This window comes from Cryptomeria japonica, chromosome 7 (assembly GCF_030272615.1).
Source record: "Cryptomeria japonica chromosome 7, Sugi_1.0, whole genome shotgun sequence".
NCBI classification, from domain to species: Eukaryota; Viridiplantae; Streptophyta; class Pinopsida; order Cupressales; family Cupressaceae; genus Cryptomeria; species Cryptomeria japonica.
This window is the reverse complement of record NC_081411.1, coordinates 132,611,323-132,635,831: the sequence shown is the minus strand read 5'-3', so window position 1 is coordinate 132,635,831 and position 24,509 is coordinate 132,611,323. Positions and strand designations below refer to the sequence as shown.

Sequence of the window (24,509 nt, the reverse complement as noted above, 5' to 3'; positions counted from 1 at the left end):
TTCGTGTTCAACATTGGTTCTCGCCTTTTTGCATCATTTGTTATCTAAATTTGATACCATGTCCTTATTTCTTTGTTCGTTCGCAGGAAACTTCGCACTTATGGGACCTGAGTGTGTTGGGCAGCATCCAAATGTTTCTAAAAACATTAGGGCAGTTGCAACAGCTATAAAAGATTGTTGCAGACTGATATCTGAGCATCAGGCAGGAGGAGTTACCAGAGAAGTTTTGTCATCTGCAATGATTGGAATATCATATACTACGGTGATATACGGCACTGACATCACTGACATTCTTCAAAGCTAGGGATATTTCCTCCATTGATACAATGAAAGGACTACCTAGATACGTCAGATGCCGATGAGCTTTTCTGTTGGCATGCTTTCGCCCAAACCCGTCCAAGATCTGAAAGATGGCAGAATCGGGTATAAATGTAGCTTTGAATATTATAATGTGAATAATAAATCTTTTGAGTAAAATTAGATTGGGAGTATAAGTCAGAGTCTGTTGGGAGTATTTCTCAGAGTTTCTAAAATGAAAGGGTAAAATATGACTATGGGGTTAGGCTCATCTATTTCACTAGAATGCATATATATAATAATTGGCGTTAGAAATTAATTATGTAGAGATAGAAATACTGTAAAATAGAAATAAATGAGGATAGTAATTAAAAAAATGTCAAATACATAAGATTTTTTAAACAACAAATTTTAATATCAAAAAAAAAAATTTTGATAGTAAGATGTTTTATTTATATTGACTTCACTAATATGATAGATCTGAGTTGGATTAGTACTAGAATGGATGACCTTGTGCAAAGGCCCAATGCTTCAACCTGTGTGAGCATCACCTACAATGAGTGTTGTGTACTATTCATTCTCATGAGAGATGGGTTCTTGTGAGTCACTACTCATGAAACATGGGTCAATTAGTTTGACTCAAAAACTGCACAATTGAATCCTTATAGCAATATCATAATGATAGATTCTTGACTATAAATTGGATACAATCTTGATTTCTTGTTGAAGTCATAAAGTATTTTATCTCAGTCAACTCCTTCATAGCAACAAGATGAAAGACAACAAATAAGACGTAGATCATGGATTCACTATTTCTTAGCATCAAATACTAATGTGTTGTTAATCAATACTCTTTTAGGACAATAGTCAATTTTCTAATTCTTTATTGTCTAGAATGAATGCAAATGAATGCCTTTTTATAGAAGTACATGACATCAAATCATGCAAAATTTGTGTATTCAATGAATCTCATGTAGGAAAGTTAGAGAGAGCTTAGCAACCAAATTTGAATTTTGATTTAGTTTATAGTGAGTCCAATAGATAGATTGAATCATGATAGAAATAATGTATTTGAGTGTCAATATACAAATAAGCACCATACCGAGACAATAAGTCAAATATATAGATATATATACCCATAAAAATAAAGTAAGATGATAAATACAAAACTATATACGAATAAGACTGAATAAATATACTCAACATTAAAAAAAACTAATATTATTTGTTATTATATTCATGTATTAAAATATTTTCTCAAAATAAATATAATAAAATATCTAAATATTCATTTTATTATTACAAAGTAAAATATATATACTTAATTTATAATATTATATTATAATAAACATAAAGAAGTCATGTACTCTAACCCCAACAATGTTTTAGAGAAAAGAAGCTTTACTAATACGTACTACCACACGAGAAGCAAGTTACTACAGAGTTCAAATGCCGCACTTCTAATTCACTAAAATTGAATCAAATAGCATCATCTGTTATTTTTTCCAATTCTGTCATTGTTTTTCCAGAATTTTGTTGCCTGTCTAGTTTAACATTTTATTCTGACCACCTCTTCAATTCATTTTTTATGCAGGACTATAGTGTTAAATAGATACAACGCGATTGGATGAGACAAATCGTCCTCATTAAAAAGGCGGTGAGACAGTTACCTGCCCTGCAACATGCCAGTTTCTTTTGGCCCTTCTTCAGAAGGAGGTTGGTATAAGTATCCATCATATTTTGTTTTAAGATATATTATTTGTGAATTCATTTGTGTATATATGTGAAACCAGTTATGTATATTTTCATATCTTTATTTTTTTCATATTTTTTCCTTATTCATTCTTGTTGATGATGGATTTTTTTTTTTTTCTTATATAAATATATTTCAATTTAGAAAAAAATGAAATTAAATATTTCTATAAAATCTGAAAAGTTCATGCCACCACTTTTTATCATCCTTACACTAGTTTATGTAAAAAACTGGGACTCTTCTAACTTAAAAATGTTTGCTCTATGTTTGTTTAATATGTTTGTTGGTTGGTTCTTTTGAGTTCATTGACTATTTTCAACCATAGACTGCTTTATCTCATAGAAATCGTGAAAATCTTCACCCATTCATTCATTATACCGTTTTTTGAATATTTGTTTGAAATCTGAAAAGTTCATGCCATCTCTTTTCATCATTTTAGTGAGGATTTATGTTAAAAACTGGGATCTGTTATAACTTAAGAATGGTTGGTCTATGATTATTTCTAAGTTTTGTTGATTAATTCTTTTGAGATCGTTTATTTAGATCTGATAGACTGCTTAAACTCGCTGAAATCACTAAAAATCTTTATTCCTTCATTCTACTAAGATTTTCCCTTTATTAATTATTAACATATCACGATTTCTTAAGACAAAGCTATCATCCAAACCCAAGTTATTGGTGGTTCTTATCATAAAAGCTGACACGTATATATTTTTAATTTTATAATGGACAATAGCCCAAAGTACTTGTCGAACTTAGTGGAGATCATTTTGAAGAAATTTATTTAGTAACTTGAGATGTGTGCTAAAAGATCAATTATTTATTGCGAAATCTAATTTTAAACAATAAAATTATCAAATTATAGTATGTAATACCTTGCAACTGATATGTTGGGAAATTAAAGACAAATCTTGAAGGTCACATAAGAATGTCATTGTCTCATCTAGATACAGTGAGTAGAAAATCTTTGCTCTACATTGAGACAACCAGAAATATTTTAATACATTTGTAATACGCCATTTGTTGTCTTTAATGATATTACAAAGGACATTGCCAGAAAGAAACCATAATTAATACTTTAATCAGACATGAGTTTCTTTCAAAGGTGTGATGACAAATAGTAGTGTTTACTATTTACTAGTAATAGAGCCAACACTAAATCTTCAACAACAAAAAAAGCATAAAGAGGGAGAAAAATTGTTACTCCAATGCGCGCTGCATAGACATAAGACATGCTTAGGTCGGCTGGCACAAAATCCTTATCTACTGCAACAATCTTAACAGCCGCCATACCCGCAACATTAGAAATCATTGCAACTACTCCTCCATGCGATGCATTGTATTTGTTCTATACTTAAGGAATATAAACTTAAAAGGTTTAATATCACAGATCTAAATCCATATTTACTTTTTATTATAGTCGCGAGTGTGAGAAGCGCTACTCGTCATTTGAAATATTTGAGACAAATGGTTCGACAGATAGTTCTGTATGAGTAATGGATAACACTGATGGTCTCACAAATGATTAGGAAATTTAAGCCATCCTACCTTCAACTCGATAAAAATAGATATTTAGAGCTAATAACCCTGACCAATAAAAAGTCAATGACAATTTGAGGAGATTTTAACAAAAAGCCTAATGGGTATTTACTGTTTTTAACTTATTATCTCACTTCAAAATGTTATGGATCTCTTTATTTTCGTAAGAGAAGGGCTCACAAAAATCAAAATTAAGAAAAGTAATGACAAGAAAATATAACCCAAAAATCTTCATATGAACTACATTTCTTACCACTAAAGGAATCAAGTGGAAGAAAGATGAAAAAGCTTACTGATTTGGTTTATAAACCTAATTAGCAATGGAATGTTTTATGAACTTGCAAAAGAAAATAAAAGAGTTATGGCACATTTCTAATAGTTTCAAGCTGAGACTTTTCACTATGCATCGGTTGCATTTGTTCTCCCCAACGGTCTGTATCATGCTGAATGTATTCAACACAGAGACTGCGAACCAGAACATTACATAGTCAATAATCCCACAAAGATGCCGAACATGTGTTGAAGATCAATCTGCAAACAGGTTGAAAAATAGGACTACTTCTTCAAAGTTAAAAGTCTGGCCTCCGAAGAACTGATTTGTGAGAATTGAAGGAAAGTATGTTAAGTGTTAACTGAGAGAGAAGGGATATTATAATAGAAAAAACCCACTTTCTGCAAACAATTCATGATCTTTTGAATTCCTGTGCTCATTATGTCGTTGGCAATTATCCCATTGATACTAGAGATTAATTGATCGCAGAACAAAAAGCCTACATGCTAAAGGAATAGAAATACATCGAGAAATTAGTCAGTTCTAAATATATTTCAATTATTGAAAGTTATTTTGAAAGACATTTATAAAATATAGAAATATTATACATAATACAAAAATTAATATATTATATTAATATGAAGTATTTGTTAAGTAATTAGACAAATTTAGAATTCATAAATTATATACAGAACGTGATTCATCAATTTGGCTATATCCATGGGAAAGTGGGACACTAATCTTTATTATTCATTATAGCAATATACATGAGGCTTTTCCACTTATATATACAATAGGCTTTAAGAGAGGACAAAGGGACAATGAAGGGGAAATAAAATGAACAATTAGACTTCACATCCAACAATCGCCAACTTGAAGTCTAATTTAGGTTGTGACTTCACATTTGAACAACCTCCCACTTGAAGTCTACTTTCGCTCATAGAAAAGAACCCTACAACCAATATCCAAATACAATCACCAAATTTCATAGTAATAAATAGGCCAAGAATCAATCACCATATTTGGAATAGCAACCACAACTAGATGCTAATCAAATCCAAGTAACCATACAACATTAGCAAATTCATGCCAAAATATCTAGCCCATACAACAACTCTTGTCATTGTATAATCCAATGTCTTGCTCAAAAAAAACTATCTCGTAAGATAACAAAACACACCAAGAAACCATTGATGTGCAAGAATTTGAAGACCCTTATAGTGCAGTCCAATCAAAAGACATATACATTTTGCATGAGCAATGTTAACCAATACAATTCAAATCTACCAATTATCACTTACATAAAAGGTGTGGCAATAATAATGTCACAATGATCTGCAAACTCCAACCAGCCTACTACAAAAAAGAGCTTATTTGTATAAATTTGATGCTTAATTCTCTCACATTTGATCTCACTATACTTCTTACAAGTCCTCCTTAAAAAGAGAACTTGCATAGTGGAAGAACACTTTTTCAAGATATGATATAGTCTGCTCTCGAAGGACTCACTATCAATCAACAATAAATGAAATAGCTGAATTGAAATTGAGAAGGATTTCGTGAATCATTAAATTATCTTTAAACAACTTAATTAAGCAACCAATATCATGGAAAACATCTTTGACGATATTCATTGTCACAACATACTATCTTATAGAATACACCACCTTCAAAGTTGTACTCAAACTGACTTTTGCATCACCAAAATCTCAAATCTTCTTGCAAATCATTTGCGTACACTTCTCACACAATTCACTTCTCATCCACATCCAATTCATTCATCCACACATCTAAAATACAAGATACAATGTTGAAAACCTAATTAAGGGTCAACCATAACAACATAAGCAATATTACACAAAATAAGCCACCCAAACCCAAAACACTTAGATCAGTCTACTCCAGGAGAAAGAGGGAACTGAAACATATGACAATACATCCTTCCATGATTGTTCCAACAATCCACACCTGCTAATACATACTCCAAAGGGTGTTACAAAGCATAATGTGTAGAAATAATCAACCAATTGGCCATATATTACTTGCAATATAAAATACTCCATGTGGATCTCCACATGCCAAGGTGAGACCCAAATTAACATATCAACACATCTTTCAACACATATATGGGCCTAAAGAATATGATCCATGAAACTGCAATAAAAATTTGCAACAGATCTTGAGGGCACCAAAATCGTTTCAGACCATACCAAATACACGATGACACAACCAACATCCATCTAGATAACCAAGTTCTTACAAAGCACATTTAGAGCAACATTCATTCAGATAACTAGGTTTGAGATCAATGGCAACCATACAATCTAATGATATCAACAAAATCCAACAATCTCCACCAATATCACCATTTTTTATTGATGACAACACCAAAGACAAATTGATAATCTCACAACAACTCTCTCTTCTCACAAAAACTCTCTCTCTCAAATATCACAACAAATCTCTCTCCAATATCACAACTCTCTCTCCCCCTTAGACAATAATGACAAAGGCACTAAAAACCATACTGACAAACTCACACCACTGCTTCCTCTGAGAGTAGTAACAACATCAATCCAAGAGACAATGATAATTGCTAAGTCCCCCCTAGAAAGATGCACCACTAAAAATGCATCTAGTTAGAAAAGGGAGGGGCAATAACCGATAACCTCTTTTTGGGATACTCAAAACTATTCTTTGCGAAAGCCTTAGAAAACATTTCTGCTATATTCATTGATGTAGAAATGTATTCTAGTCGAACTTCTTTCTCTACAACCTTCTCTTTCAAGAAAAGATAATGGATTGAAATATGTTTAGTTTTTTAATGCATAACCAAATTCTTTGAAATGGTTATAGCACTAGTATTATCACACATGATAGGAATAGCTTCATCATACACTACTTTGATATCTGTAAGAGTCTATTTCATCCACAAAACTTGAGTAAAATAATATGTTGTAACAATATATTCAACTTCTACAATGGATAATGATACCTATTATCCTTTCTTACTTATTCATGAAATCAATTTGTCTCCCAAAAAGAATGTACTGCCACTAGTACTTTTCCCATCATCAACACTCCCAACCCAATTAGCATCTATATATGCTTTCAACATGAAATATCCATCTTTCTTGTACTAGAAACAGAAATCCTGAGTTTCTTTCAAATATCTAAAAATCCTTTTCACTGCTTGATCATGAGTTTTCTTCAGACTAGCTTGAAATCTTGCAACCAACATATAGCTTGCATAATATCCAGTCTAAAAGCGATAAGATATAATAGTCCTTCAATCATAGATTTTTACTCCTTCTAATCAACATCCAAAGATGTATCTATAAGGAAGCTAAGTAGTGAAACAACTTCATACACTAACCTTGAGAGGAAGGTAATGCAAAAACAATACAAAAACTTTTATAAATCATTAGCATAGCTACATAAACTTAAAATAAATAGACATACTAACATGCATACCACAACACAATGATTTACATGGAAAGAACCCTTTCGGGAGAAAAACCCCACACTCCAAAAAGAAGCGTAATATATTATTTAGCAATCAATAATAAATTATAGTATACTTGTAGAGAAATCTTTTTACAGGAGTACCACCAACCAGAGATTTAGAGGTAACTCAATAGTTAACATACTCTTAAACACAACCTCTATCTCTGCACACCTCATATATAGGAGATACAATGCAATAAATCATCAAACGGTAGTATAAAACCATGGGCTAAAACCACCAAATAAAGTAGAGCAAACCTTATCTCTAATCTAGATGCCCTATGATGTGTTGAAACACACGTCATCACGTGTTCCCCCCTTTTACAACTCATTATGTGCTGATGTGTTTTATATTTCCTATTTCAGGAGTCCAAATTCTTGAAGGCCATAACTTGTGAAGCGGGTGTCTGATTCACGAACCGTTTGAAGCACCAAAAATCTCGTGAAGTTCTCTATCACCTTGTAATAGATATTCCTATTATGCCCACTTTTCAAGGATTTTTAGAGCCTGTAAAATCCTCAAAATTAAATTAAACCTTTCATTGTACCCTTCAAAAATGGAAACTTTAATATCTTCAAATTAGTTATGATCTTACGAAAAAAATCTACAAGCATGCTTATCTATCCAATTCAAAGCTTTGAGGAAAATTTCACACCATTTCATTCTCAAAATAAATTTTACTATAAATAGTAATCTCATGTAAATGCAAGGTTGAGCCACCATTTTCCCAACAATATCATATTTTCATAACTTGCATCCAGTAGCTAAAGGGGTAGTAATAGGTTTACAATTCTCCATATAAATCTTCTTTAATATCTCTTTAACATCCTTAGCTTGAGAAATAAAGATTCCATCATCCAACTGAGTAACTTGAAGACCAAGACAAAATGACATCTCTCCAAACATTGACATCTCAAATTCTTTTTGCATCTCTTTTGCAAATTCTTTACACAAACCATCACTTCCTCCAAAGATAATATCATCAACATAAACAACAACAATCAACAACTTAATGCCTTAAACCTTAAAATAAACATTGTTGTTTGTATTACCTTTCCTAAAATTTTGTTGTAACAAATATTTGTACAGTCTCACATACCATAATCTAGGTGCTTGTTTGAGTTCATACAATGCCTTCTTTAATCTGTGAACCATGTTTGGACCATCTAATAGTCTAAATCAATCTTGTTGTTCAATGTATAGTTATTCTTCTAGTTCTCCAATAAAAAATGTTTACTTAACATCCATTTGATATGCTCTAAAGTTCTTGTAGGCAAAAAATGCAAGAAAAATTCTAGTAGCTTCCATCCTAGCAACTAGGGCAAAACTTTCTTCAAAATTAATACCCTCTAACTGAGAGTAGCATTTACATACCAATACTTCCTTGTTTCTCGTGACTTGTCCTTGTTCATTAAGTTTGTTCTCAAACACCCACTTAGTTCCTATCACATTTTTATCCACTAGTCTAGGTACTAGCTCCCAAGTCTAATTCTTTTGTCTCCAATTCAATTCTTCTTCCATTTCTTTAACCAAACTTTCTCCTTTTCTTTCTTTTTCATATGATTTAGATTCAACGAGTAAAAAATAATAATAATTGATTTTCTCATTTACTTCTATAACAATTCTTGTCTAAATTCCTTTGTTTTTGTCTCGAATTATTTGATCTTCTAAATGGTTCCTCTCGACATATTTTGGGGTCTTGATGAATGGTTCCTCCATCAAGTCTAGTATCAAACTTTTTGGGGTAATTCTCATCTCTTGTAATATAGAAGTTACTTGTGAATATTCTACTCATAGTAAGTGGTCTTCCATACCACAACTCATAAGGTGTCTTTGTATGATTTATTCTTATCAAACCCTACAAAGAATGTAAACAACAATAAGCGCAACTTATTTCCAATACAAATTATCCAAGTTAGCATCTTTTATATAGTCCTAGCCATCTCAATCATAGTTATATTCTTCCTTTCTACGACACCATTCTATTGAGGATTTCTCGGTGCAAAAATATGTCTCCTAATACCATATTTCTCATAGAAATTACCAAATTCATTTGAAGTAACTTCTCCACTTCTATCAGATCTCAAATACTTGATTCTAGCATCAACTTGATTCTACCATTGAATTGAAAAATTTAAATCGTTCAAAAGTTTCATGTTTTTCTCTAAAAAATGTAACCCATGTCATTCTATAATAATTATCAATAAGTAACATAAAATACATTTCATCATTAAGTTCGCTTGTCCTTATAGGTCCACACAATTTTGCATGAATTATCTCTAATGGATATGATGTAGAATACTTCCTGTTATTGAAATTTCTCCTTGTTTGCTTCCCCAATTGACATTCCCTACACATAGTGTCAATAGGCTTGATAATGCTTGGTAAATCTCTTATTTCCTTAAAATTACCGTTCTTTATCATGTTATCAAAGTTAGCATGTCTTATCCTCTTATGACATAACTTGCATTCATTACTCTAACTCAAATAACATCTATTTCCACTTGTCCTAATTCCTCTTTCTACCAATTTTGTAATTCTACCTTTTCAGATCATACATCTAGTATTGATAAATGCAACTTCATAACATCTATTACACATCTGACTAAAACTCATCAAAATTATTTATCAAACCTTCTACATAATAAACATCATCAATTTTATGCTTAATATCAATCCAAATACTTCCTATTTCACAAATCGATGTAGCTTCCTCTCCTGCAAATTTTATCGATCCACCATCATACTTCTTCAAAGTGATAAACTTGTCTTTGTCTCTGGTCATGTGATTCGAGCATCCAAAATTAATGATCCATGATCTTGGTTCAACTTTAGCATGTAGTGCAGTTTTCTCTTCTGATATTTCATATCTATCTTGATTTTTCTCCTCAATAGCCAAGAATAAATATTCTATATTCAAATCTTCATCATCTTCTTCTTTAGATGAACGTTCCTCCATAGAGAAAAAAAATCTTTTTCCCTTTATTTCTATCATCTTTTCTTTTCTTAAAATCATGACTTCTATATCTACTTTTCTTTTCATCATCATAAAAAATTATATAGTATTTTTTGTATATACATTTTAGAAGCATAATGACCATTTCTTCCACAATTAAAGCATTTCAAGGGAAACTTACCTTTCTACTTTCCAATTCCTCTCTTCATTCTTCTTACAAAGTTTGCTTCAATCTCATCCATTTTCTCACTTGTTTCCAGTTCATCTCTTGATATCCTTGAAACATTAAATGTAACTTCTCTTTAATAAGATTTAATATCTTCCATCTCTCAAATTTCATTGGCCAGTAATGTTTAGATAAGTCATCTGATCAATTGTGTACTGGTTCAAATCATGACATTCGTCAATAACATGCATCTTCAATTTGTAGGGTTTTGTCAATGTAAATAGGATCTTTCTAATGACATCACTTTCTTCAATAACTCCACCAACATTGTAGATAGCTTATGTTGTATCATTCACTCTATATCTGTAGCTTTCAACACTTTCATCATCATCCATTCTGAAACTTCTAAATTTTTTCTTCAAGTTCAAAAATCTTTCTTATTGAGTCTCCAGATCTCCTTAATAAGCATTACACAACTTGTTCTAGATTTCCTTAGCTTACTTCATTCTGTTAACCTTGCGAAATACTTCATCGCTAAGACAGTTGATCAGAATTGTTCTAGATTTTGTATTTGTCTCGCAAGCCTTAATAATCTTCCCAATTTCATTCTGCAATGCTTCCAAGTAAGAATCCATTCTTTCCTTCCAATAATTAAATTATGTTCCATCAAACATTGATGCTTTAAAACTTGAAGGTCTTGGGCCATCTTTAGATCTACCTCAAGCAGTTAAGCTTTCCAAAGAGGAACCTTTTTTTGATACCAATTATTGAACATTGAGCTGGACTAACAGGAGGGGGGTGACCTGGTCTAACACTTCAAAAATAATTATTAATCAACTTATATAGCAATAGCACATTAACAATCACCACATAAATATCAAGCATCAACAAATGAACACATGAGCACCGAATTTACATGGAAAAACCAAACAAGGAGTAACCACGGTGAGAATCCAACTCACAATATAAATAACAATGTGTACAACATTTTAGGCATACAGCTAGGGAGCACCAACACCTAAAGTAATTGTAGAACTAATATGCACAACCTTAGGCAAGATACAAAGAGGACTTACATATCTGAAGAACACTTCTTTAAGATAAGATATAGATTCATTCTTAAGGACTCACTGTCAATCATCAATGAATGAAACAGTTGAATTGAAATTGAGAAGGAAATAATTGAATTGAAATTGAGAAGGATTCTCCTGATCATGAAATTATTCTTAAACAACTAGATCAAACAACCAACATCATGGCAAACATCTTTGATGATCTTCACTATCACAGCACACTAACTTGCAAAATATATTATCTTCAAAGCTCTTCTCAAACTGACTTTTGCATCACCAGAAGCTCAAATCTACTTGCAAGTCATTCACATACACTTCTCATCCATGCCCAATTCATTCATTTGCACATCTTATATATGAGAAACAATATTGAAACCTAATTAAGGGTTGGCCAAAAAAAATAAGCTATATTACACAAAATAAGCCACCCAAACCTAAAACATCTAGATCAGTCCTCTCCAGGAGAAAGACATGATGGAAACATATCGCAATGCATCCTTCCATGATTGATCCAACAATCTTTACATGCTAACACATACTCCAAAAGGTGTTACAAAGCATAACGTGTAGATATAATCAACAAGTCAACCACATAACTACTTTCATTGCAAAATACTCCATGCATATCTCCACACACCAAGGTGAGACCCAAATTAACATCTCAACACATATTTCAACACATATTTAGACCAAAAGAATATGATCCTTTAAACTGCAATACAATTTGCAACATATCTGGAGGACACCAAAAATATTCCAGACCATCCCAAATACAAGATGACACAACCAACACCAAAAAACCTTCGAACCAATATCCATATAGATAACCAAGGTCTAAAAAAGCATATCCAAACCAGCATCCATTCGGATAGCCAAGTTTGAGATCAGTGACAACCATACAAGCTCATGCTATCAACAAACTCCAAGAAAATTACATACAAACACAAGAATTTAGCTTGGTTCACCAATTTTACTACATCCATGGGAAAGAAAGTTATTACTCTTTATTATTCATTATAATAACATACGCAAGGTTTTCCTGTCATAAATATACAATTGTCTTTAAGAGAAGATGAAGGGACAAAGAAGGGGAGATGAAATGAATAGTGAGACTTCACATCTAACAATATTATATCATATGAATTTATTTTAATTTCTTTCTATTCAATCTTGTCAAGCATTTTTCCATACAATATATGAATATTTTTTAATTATACTTATATAAAAGAAAAAAATTGGTTAACTATATAGAAACAAAATACTTTTTCAATAATTTTAACATACAATAAAATAATAAAGATTAATTATATATAGATTTGTATATAATGTAGATATATGAACTTTCAAGGTTTTGAATATATATATACTATTTCACAATCACACAAATATAATATCTTAAATAATTTATTGAATAAATATATGTATGTATGTATGTATAATTTTTAATAAATATTTAGATTTACATATATATTATAAAAACATACAGATTTATATGATTTAAATAAATTATATGAAGAAATGTTGGATTAGATTAAGTAAAGTTTTTCTATAGTTTAATATAAATTCTTTGTATAAATTAATATATACACATAAGATATATTTTAAATATTATATAAAGGTTTCATATGACAATAATATTATTTATTTATATGTAATATATATTAATATTCTTAGATATATATGCATATGTATATACATATGTATATATGTATATATAAATATTATTATATAGTTTATATAATATTATGATGTTAACATCAAAATACACAATAAATAAATAATTTAATGGCTCTAAGATTTCGCACATATTGGCTCAATACCTAACTAATCAAGGAAACCCAAAGACTCAATACGAAGTGTGAATTTTTTAACAAAGTATAGACTAAATATGTTTCTAACATAGTAGACATAGAAGTGGCCAATAGAATTAGATTTCTTTTACACCCATTTTTCTGGTCAAATTTGTTTCAAACATTCTATTAATTTTACTATTCAGATCTATGCTAACCATTTTTTGTAGGCACAAATAAGCAATCAAAATGCTAACAAATTTCTTGTAGGCAATATGAACAATCAAGTTACACCAAATCAAAGGTAGTTAAAATAGAGGAATAAACACAATAAATGGAAGAAGGCAGAAAAATGAAGCAAATAGGGGTGAAAGAAAAATGAAAAGAAAGTGAGAAAGGAAGCATAAAGCTTCTTTAGGCCCACAATTCGATAACCCTAAATTTAACAAAGTTCAACTATAGCAAGGAGTTTAGACCATTGATGTCATTCAAGAAGTTAAGTAGGATACAGATTTAATGTCAGAGTTTGTGAGGATATTTAGATTTATAGGGCGAAGATATGATAAAAAAAATACAAAGGAGTGGATCAGTAAGGATTGGGGTATGGAAATTATATTTAAATTTCTTCCTAAAGTGTTCTTTACAATAATATTTGCGGATGAGGTAGGAGACTATATTACACAAGGACTAGAAGTTGGGTAGTAGTCAATTGTATATGCAGAGGTGGCACCCTAATTTCAATCTAACAAAATTGAACCCATATGATAAGATGATTTGGATTAGGTTATAGAGTTTTATAATAGAATATTGGGCTGGTGAATGCCTAGAGAAGATTGGGCGGTCGCTGGGAACAATAATAGACATTGACATGAACATATTCGACGGAGATTCTTGTTCATGTGCTAGAATCTATATGTGGCAGTAATAACACTCCCTGAAATGATTGCATTAAAGGTGAATGATAGGCAATGGACGCAACTAGTAGATGTCCATGAAATGCAAAAGCCATAGCAATATGGATATCCAATGCAATTTAAAGCCAAATCAAAAAAAGTATGCAGACTAAAAGTTAACCCAGAAAAGTTTGATACCTTGCCAAATAAGGAGACAAGAATAGAGATCCCCAACACATCCAACTCAGAGGGAAAAATAAAATAAAATAGTTGTAACTAGAATTGGGTGAATGAACCTTATATGGTTAAGTGAAATGCACACTCCTAAAGATCATCAAATTCAGGATATATATAAAGTGGAAGCGGATCGATGTGGTCAAAGCAACTGACTTGAAAGGATCATGGGTCAAGAGGAGGAAGAGATGGAAGGGTTAGAGAAAGAGTCAAATCAAGAAGAGTTGGGCATCGTAGATCATAGGTGTATACCTCAATGGGCTGCAAGAATTCTAGTTAATGCAAAGATTAGAAAAAAGTGGGGCAGAAAATCAATGAGGCAAATAAAAGAGAAGAAAAATAGAGAGGAATTTCTAACAAGTACCAAGGGAGAAAATGTCTCCCTTGGAAAGCAATGAAGACAATTACATGGAATGTGAGGGGCTTGAACGTCCCAAACAAAAAACACTTAATTAATAATCACATATAATGTAGTTAGTAGTGGATCTATTTCTCTTTCAAGAAACCAAATTGACAAAAGAAGAAGGAGCTATATTTTTGAATTATTCCAAGCTATGGTCAAGTATATTTCAAGAGGCAAATGTTTATCTTGGAGAGTTAGGAATCCTATGGAATAAAAAATATTTATATAGCATAGCTAGAGGTGAATTCCAATTGTATGATCTGTCAAGCATACATTATCAAATCAAATATGTAGTCTTTACATAAATCAACATATAAGCATACATTATCAAATCAAATATGTAGTCTTTACATAAATCAACATATATGGACCTATCAAAATGTAGGATAAAGCAACCATGAGGGAATTACATTTCAAAATTTTTAGAAAATAATAAAGGAAACAACACAATCATTCACAATGGTTTCAATTTCATCTTGGAGGAGTATGAAGGATTCTACGGATTTTGTCACAAATAATGGGTTGATGGACTGCAAAACCACAAATGGTTTATTCACATAGAATAATAGAAGGGATGGGTTTAAAATTATTTGAGAGAGACTTGACAAGTACCTAATATCCCCTAGATGGATCAACAGATGAGTCACTATTGAAGCACAAATTCTTCCCATTGAGCTATATTAGATCATTTCTTGGTTGAATTGGAAATCAAGAAAAATATTAGAATTAGTAAAACCACTTTCAAATTTAAGAGCATGTAGTGGAGGGAAGAAAATTTTGTGAGCAAGATTGAAACATGGTGCAAGGATTATATTGTATCTCAAATAGTGAGTTACAAATTTACAAAAGCTTCAACATATCAAGATCAAACTCAAAGAATGGAATAAAGAAGTTCTTAAGAACATATTCGAAGAGAAAATAAGAATCGGGCATGAATTGGAAGCCTTAAATTTAATAAAGTAATCAATCAAGGAATATTTCAAGAATATTTTGAAAAAGAAAAAATATTGAATGGAGAGTTTAATGAAATACTTGTTAGAGAGGAATTCTATTTGAGGGACAAATCAAGGATTACATGGCTGAAATATGGTGTTGAAAACTCTATGTTTTTTCACACCTCTACAAATGCATTAAGGGGAAAAAAAATAGAAAGAAAAAAGAACATTGATGGAAGCATGTTAACCGATATCACTAAAATGGAAGGAGCAAAAATTGAGTTCTTATGGGTCCAACTAGGAAATAATATAGATAACGAGAGGAACAACCTAGATCTTAATTACATATAAAAAATCATTAGGGAGCCTAATAGCCAAATGCTATGTTGTCCAATCACTCTTGAGGAAGTCTAGAAGGCAATCCTTCAACTCAATCCAAACAAGGTTTTAGGACCTAACAAAATTCCTTGTGAAATTCTATCAGAAGTCTTGGTCGTTCATTGGCATAAAGGTATGTAAATTAGTATAGTACTTTAGACTTAAAAGGAAATTAATCAAAGATATCAATAAATATGATATTGTCCTCATACCCAAAAAGGATAAAAACATTTCAATGACTACAAGCACATCTCACTATGTAATACAATATACAAAATTATTAGAAATTTATTGGCAAAGAAGTTAAAGAAAGTTTTGACATAGTGATTTCTGAAGAACAAAATGGATTTACACCAGGGAGGGAGATAGCTAACAACATTATTATTGCCATTGAAATAGTACATAACATGATTTTAGAAATGATTAAAGGAATGGTGATTAAATTGGATGTTAGTAAAGCAAATGATGAAATAAGATGAGAATTTCTTCTACTAATAATGACAAAGTTCAAAATTAGTAATCACTAGATAGAAATGATAAGATATTGCATCTCTTGTGTTAGATATTTGCTTATGTTGAATGTTTTTCTATGAGAACCAAATACTAGAGTAAAAACCCCTTGGCATATGAGCGGATGAAAATTTATTCCTCCATATATTCTTTCAAAATTTTCAAAGACCAAAGAACAAAGGTCACTTGGCTTCGACCATGTTTTTGTGAATGTACAAATTAGGGTATGATTTTGCAAATAGACCTGCATGTTGCTAAGAGATTTGTCCAAGAAAATTTCAAGGATATTAGCCAATCAAATGAGAGGAAAGGGGGAGCCAAGTGAGCAGAATGGCCATGACCAATCAGAGATATCTTTAAAGGAGATTAGGGCAATTGATATTATTTATGCCTATTGTCAATAACATATTTGTTAAGGCTCGATGATCGAATGAGATCGAGTAAACATTAATTCAAGTTGCAAAGAAAATAATCCCCTATGTACTAAAAATTTGGGTTTGTGGATAGTGTGATGGATGTTGTGAATGGAGAAAAAATTGACAAATCATTTATAAATATATAAGTATTTTTATTTATCAAAGAGTTAATTAATAAATTATTTTAGTTTATTTTGAAATTATTTCATTATGATATTATTTTATTTTTTAAAATTTATTTGAAATAAATAAAATAAGAGAAACTTTATTTTATTTTTTTATTTGTAAAATGCAACTGAGATTATAATTTGTTTTTATTAATATTAATATATAAAGGTACATATATGGCATGCCATTACAAATACACAATTATTGCATTTGCATGCATTCCAAAAGCCAAACATCTACCTACTGGTTTATGAAACCATTGATAGAAACAAAATCTACTTTACTGTTAAAGAAAGAAAACAGCAAAAAAATCATTACTGATTGGTCAAGCCTCACATTTGGTGTGACTAAAGAAGTATTACGTTGTTGACAGCTACACATTTGTTAGAGTTCTTTTTCTTTGTCTACACTATGTGCCATAATTATTTGTCTCCCTCAATAGTATCCTTCCAAGATTAAGAAGCTTGAGAAGAACTATTAACAACCCCAAAAGAATGGGAATCCTCATCAAAAGGTAAAGGTTGATTGACCACTAGAACTTAATTTATTGTGTTGCATATTTTAGATTGAATTGAGCAACAAGAGACCATAGGTGTTGAAACAATAATATTAGTAGTTTGGTTGTTCTTTGCCAAAGGTGCAGTCTCCACCAAAGATATATTCATATTGCTTTGAATGTTCGTACAATCAGGTTTATCACTAACATTGACTTTATTATGTGAATCCATAGTAGATTCTTTCTCAACTAACCTTGACATGCCTTATTATTTAGACTTAAAGTTGGCCACCTTTTTTGACAAAGGAGGACTATGTTGATGACTCAATTTAACCCCTATCCACCAAGTAGTCATTTTCCTTGAACCAAAATTTATCGAGGGAGAAGAAAATTTTGAACATTCCTCTACTCTATGTTTAATTTTATAATATTGCTTGCATTTGAAAAAAAATACCTTCATATTCTTGCATTTGTTTCCAAATCATTGATCTAGATTTGATGTTAACTTTCATAAGAAGGGGATGAGATAAATTCATTTCTACAAGAATTTGTGCAAATATGTAGTAAGAGTGAAGAATAAATGTATTTATAATCTTTTGAAGAAATTAGACTAAATTTTTTTTTTCCAATAGAGTTACCTATGGAATGTAGACAAGAAGCTCCCAAGAAATATAATGGTAGGTATGATAGTCTCACCCAAATTGGAGAAGTCAAAAAAGCATCTGTGAAGGGATTAAAATTTGGATACCATGGCTTCATACCAAGCGATCAATCATTCTAATACCACGGGTCCTTTTGAAGTAGTGTAGCTCTATCTTTAGGGTACTTGCATGTGACATAGAAGAAACCCTTGGCACACAAACAATACTAGGTTTTCTCTCAATTAATTGTTGCCAATGTTTAGATACTCCCCTATTCAAATCAGCCAAACTTGGCCAAAATTTATGAAATTGTCATGCCAATGAATTTATTTTGTTGAGTTCATACTCCTCCTTGGCAAGGTCACCCAAATCAACCGTGGGTGATGAAGCATTGAGTGAAGACGAAGGAACCCTAACATGTACCAAAGGAGTAGCTACTAAAGTGTGGATGCCCTTATTGATGTTTTTGGAGCACTTTTATTCACCGGAGCACCTTGGGATCCTCGATTGTCAATCGCATTCATTGCCCTTATTAGTAGAAACATTATCCACGAAATAAGCAAGAGCTTATAGAAGCGCCATAAGGGCAACCTATGTATTTATGGACATAACCGAGTCATTGTCACACAAGCTTGGGTTTGGAGACCTTCTAGGAGGGCAAGAAGGTTGTATTTTGTAGCACATTGTAGATTGTGAGTCCCCATCCATCTGGATAGAGGTGCAATGAGCCATAACTTCCAAATACAACAAATCAACTTTGTCATAAGATCATGAGCAGAGAAAAGAAATGCATGCATAATAAAACGACAAAATTTTAATAGAAAAAATATTTTATTCTTAAATAAACAATATAAATAGAATTAAATAATGTTTAAATATCTATAAAATAAGAAATATATGTAAAATATTTTATTTAAAATATTAATATAATATATTATATAAATTTTTTTTTTTAATTATTTAAATATTTTAAACAATAAAAAAATTTCTTATAAAAGATTTTTGTTATTATAATATTTTGAAATACACCTTGGAAACACTTTTTTTTATTAATGTCCGCAATCTCTTCTAATCATATATGAACACGAAGAATATGACAATGGCGAAAGTAAAATCATATAATGACAGAACTTTAGATTACAAATTAAAAATTTGTATTCATTATCAATTGTCGTATGACCTTTGGCCTCTCTTACTCGTTTTCATAACTAAGCACTTTTAAATTAGAAATTTACTAATTAAATAAACTTGGTACTTATCCCCAGCTGACTGAAATCATGTTTTCGCGGGTATCGTGCAGTGGACTTCACGTGAATTTATAGTTTTGTAATCTAAAAAAGTATCTCTTTGATAATAGCTTGGCTGCCATTTAATTATAAATCATTTCTTCGTCCTCGTTCAAAAATTGTAGGCTGAAAGCTGTCGTCTACAGAGAAGAGACAGGTCGACATAGCGCGTTGTTTATCGGGTGTTTATTGATCGATCAGTTTGAAATATCAGCTATGATTTCTCCGTCAAATTTGAACAGTTATTAATAAGGGATATTTATCACATCAAAACGTATCTCTCTGATAATAGCCTGCCTGGTATTTAATTAGTTATAAATCATTTCTTAGTCCTCGTTTTAGTTCAAAAACAATAGGCTGAAAGCAGTCGTCTATAGAGAAGAGACAGTTCGATATAGGGCGTTGTTATCTGGTGTTTATTGATCGATGAGTTTGAAAAATCAGCCATGTTTCCTCCGTTACATTTGAACAGTTCTGAATGTATAATTTTAAATTGTGTCGGCTGTCTAGAATATTCACAACTGCCTCGGACAAACACTTAGCACAGTTGCGTGGTTGTTACAGGCATTTAAAATCAACTTATAAAACAATTCTCCGTGGACTTTGTGGCGTTACCATCTTTGTGTCGTTTTCGTTATCTTTTGGAAACCTTTTTCACTAGCCGTGCACGTTATTCTTGAATTGGTTTTAATCGTAATCTACTCTTATTACAAAATTCGCGTTTCTTGTGTAGCTATTGATAAGTATACCCATATCATTATTCAATTCAAGTTGCAGAATGGCGTCGGTTTCTTCTAGCGCTTCAAGCGATCGACGACGTCAATGACGTAGACAGCAGGACCATTTATGATACGCTTAACGCCATTGGACTGAGTCTTTTTTTATGTAGATGATATGAAGCTCACTAATAATTTTCCAACATCTGTACAAGAGGTTATGCGTAATGTTTCTCTTCATATTCCAATTAGATCCAAAAATCATGTGCAGTCTCCCTGGTGCCTCACCGAGCTGGCCTTCATGGTCAAAACTGATAGCAAATTTTTTCCTTCTTTCTATCATATTGAACCTAATAATCTTGGAAGCATTACAGATGCTTTCTCACATCAAAAGAAATGAGGATACCCCTCACGAATGCTTCAGGAATGGCAAACGGCACTCAACAAAGTTTCGTGAAGTTAAAAACTTGTATTTCTTTTTCAATCGTCGTAACACGTTTGGCATCTCGTACTGTTTTTCTTAATTATGTATTTTTAATTTAGAAATTTACTAATTAAATAAACTCTATACAGCCGACAGAAAGTAACGTCCGATCGACTTACGTCGATTATCCTGTTTTCAACCTAAAAAAATAATAATAAATTATATTTATTAAATCAAAACGTCACTCTCTGATAATAGCTTGCCTGCTATTTAATTATAAATTAAATTTCTTAGTCCTCGTTTTGTTTTAAAATTGTAGACTGAAAGCGATCGTGTACAGAGGAGAGACAGGTCGACATAGCGCGTTGTTTATTGATCGATGAGTTGAGATATCAACCATGATTGCTCAGTCAAATTTGAACAGTTCTGAATGTATATTTGTTAAATTCTTTCGATTCTCTAGAAGATTCAGAATTACCTATGATAAACACAACACACTTACGGGGTTATTACAGGCCTCCAAATTCCACTTATAAAACGAATGCCCGTGGACTTTGTGGCGTTACATTATCTTTGTGTCCTTTTCGTTATCTTTTGGAATCCTATTTTACCGGACCTGCGGGACATTCGTGAACTAGTTTAAATCCTAATCTACTCTTATTACAGAATTCGTGTTTCATGTGTAGCTATTCATATTCATATATATTCACTTATAACTATTTTATTCAATTTGCAGAATGGCATTGGTACCTTCATTCGCTTCAAGCAATCCCCGACATCCCAAGGGAAAGGGTAAAGAGCGCGAAAAAATCACAAGCGAAGTGTACGATGTATTTGTTAACCATTGTAGAATCGATGTCAATGACGTGATCCGGAGTGGCATTTATAATAGACTTAATGCATTGGGACTCCGAGTTTTTCTTGACGTAGAAGAAATGAAACTCGCTGATAGTTTTCCAACATCAGTACAAGAGGTTATGCGTAAAGTTTCTCTTCATATTCCTATTATATCAAAAAATTATCTACAGTCTCCCTGGTGCCTCGCCGAGCTGGCCTTCATGCTCAAAACTGGCAGCAAAATTCTTCCTGTTTTCTATGATATTGAACCTAATAGTCTTGGCAGCGTTACATATGCTTTCTCGCATAAAAAAAAAGGAGAATACTCCTCTCGAAAGCTTCAGGAATGGCAAAAGGCACTCCACAAAGTTTCATTACTTTCTGGTCCCAGATTCAAGACATCGGAGAAGTAATTATCATTTAATGGACTTAATATATACTATATGTACAGTTTCTTTCTTTTTTTCTTATAATTCTCCCTGAGTGGTGTTTGACACATTTTGTTGGGTAAATGTTACAGTGATTCGCAAAGCATGCCAAAGAGTATTGAACATTGCGTATCGAGAGTGATGAGGAAGCCAGTATCAGACGTAGTCGAGCACCCTGTGGGACTCGCTGCGTTAGTAGCAGACTTTGAAAAGCATATACATCACAAGAAAGTGAATATTGTAGGGATTGTGGGTATGGGGGGCTGTGGGAAAACAACTCTCGCGAGAGAAATCTTCAATAGGAAAAGCTCGTGTTTGCTTGGGTCCAGTTTTCTTCACGGTGTGAGAAAAGCGGCACAAGAAAGTGGCCTCGATGTGTTGAAGAAACAGATGTTGGAGGACCTGCTTGGTCTTGATGATGTTTCAAGCTTCGAGGATACAAGTGAAAGCGAGAGAAGTGTGGCGCATCAGCTTAAAAATCGTCGTGTGCTAATCGTTTTGGATGGCATAGATGATGTGCGCCAACTAGAGGCTCTGCTACCTCAAAAGAATAAACTCGGGTCGGGAAGCCTAATTATAGTCACAACGCGGAACGTGGGCATTCTTAAAAGCTATGGTATTTCCTCCATTTATACGATGAAAGCACTAGATTCCTCAGATGCCAAACAGCTTTTCTGTTGGAATGCTTTCTCCCAACCCCATCCAACGGAAGGATTTGAAGATCTAGTGGAGAAGTTGTCTAGTGCAAATGGTGGTCATCCTCTATCTCTACAAGTGCTGGGTGAATCACTTCGTGGGAAGCCCAAAGATGTCTGGAACTCTCGCTTCGATATGATTAGGGACACTCTGCTCAAGGATGCGATGCCAATTCCAAGGGTAAATAGCTACTTCAAAAATTATGCCTAGCGTTTTCTTGGTTAGTTCTAAATCTCAATTATTTTTCTTTGAGCACAATATCTGATAGCTTTCTCCATTGATTACAGATTCTAGTGGCTAAAGCTGATTCCTTGAAAAGAGAACATAGCAACCTCACAAGTGACCTGGTGTGGCTTCGTTGGCAGGATTGTACATATCCAAGCATTCCTGAGTGGGTGTCGCTTGAAAATATGAGAATTTTGGAAATTAATGGGGTCTTTGATAAACTATGGAGTAGTCACGTAAAGGTAGTAATTTGGTCATTGGTATTAGTTGTCACCTTTTTACATCATTTGTTTTCTAATTTTGATATGATATTCTTATTTCTTTGCCCGTTCGCAGCAACCTACGCAGTTAAGAGAACTGACTGTTTTAGGAGGCATCCGAAAGTTTCCAAAAGCCATAGGCAAGTTAGAACAGCTACAAAAGATCGTCGTCGACGGATATCTGAACACCAGCCTGGAGGATTTACCAGAAGAGTTTTGCATTCTGAAATCGTTGGAATATCTTACACTACGGTGGTGTAGGGCACTGACATCACTGCCAACAAATTTCGGGAAATTGGTGAATTTGAAACATTTAGATCTTGCTTTCAACAGCGCGTTGAAGTTCATACCTAATTCTTTTAACCAATTGATCAATCTAGAGTATTTAGATCTTGAAAGTTGCAGCAATCTTGTATTTCTACCTCAATTTTTGGGGAAAATCAACAATCTTCAATGTCTGAGTTTTAAAGATTGTAGAAAATTGAAAGTCTTGCCCTCTCATGTTCCATGTCAGCTGTCTTTAAAGAGCTTAAATTTGGCTGGAACGAGCCTTGAAGAAATACCCAGCGAAATAGGGAGATTGATAAATTTGAAAGTCCTCGACTTAGGAAGCCTTTATTTGACATCCTTGCCCGATTCCATTTGTAATTTGAGTAATCTGGAGACGCTGAATCTTGAAGGTTGCTCGAGCCTCGCAAAGACACCAGACATTTTGAGACAAATGACTAACTTGAATGTTCAAGGAACATATTCCATAAAGCTCACAGGATTGCCTGAAGACCCGACACAACTGGCTAAGTCAGAAATAGAAATAGAACGCGCTTAATTCTTACCCTTGCAAATTCGTCTTCCCAATATGAGAATTCGACATGGACTGAAAATTCAAAACTGCACAAATGTCAAAGTTTCACGTCATTGATTGAGCTTCGTGCACATGCTAAGCAAATAAAAGATTATGAAGACATGGACGATGGAATCAGATCTTAGAAATTGTAAATATAAATTAGTTTTAGCTGGAGAAATTGTTTGCCAATAACATAAAATGTGTAATAGTCAAATCTGTACATATTGTAATATAATTTCCTTGAATTTTATTTGCCTGGGAATTTTATAATTTCGCACAAATATATACATTATTATATATATTTAAATATATACATACATATATGTTGAAAGAGTTTGTAATTTCTCTTATTTTGCATAGAAGAAT

At 32.4% G+C, this 24,509-nt stretch overlaps 1 protein-coding gene across 1 annotated transcript; it reads left to right on the top strand.

Moving 5' to 3' along the window:
* The first annotated feature begins 352 nt into the window (after window positions 1–352).
* LOC131075764 (probable disease resistance protein RPP1) lies at window positions 353–24,125 on the top strand. The gene is made up of 5 exons (XM_059208337.1): window positions 353–423; window positions 21,590–22,099; window positions 22,211–22,994; window positions 23,102–23,281; window positions 23,376–24,125. Exons 1-5 carry the CDS (start codon window positions 353–355, stop codon window positions 24,123–24,125), a joined length of 2,295 nt encoding a protein of 764 aa, XP_059064320.1.
* The last annotated feature ends 384 nt before the right edge of the window (window positions 24,126–24,509 follow it).

Bases quoted from the DNA above. Each gene is read 5' to 3' on its own strand.
- LOC131075764 (XM_059208337.1), top strand. From the start codon at position 353: ATGCCGATGAGCTTTTCTGTTGGCATGCTTTCGCCCAAACCCGTCCAA. The intron at 424-21,589 runs GTATAAATGTAG...TTCAATTTGCAG, and splicing joins CTGAAAGATGGCAGAATCGG to AATGGCATTGGTACCTTCAT. The intron at 22,100-22,210 runs GTAATTATCATT...TAAATGTTACAG, and splicing joins AGATTCAAGACATCGGAGAA to TGATTCGCAAAGCATGCCAA.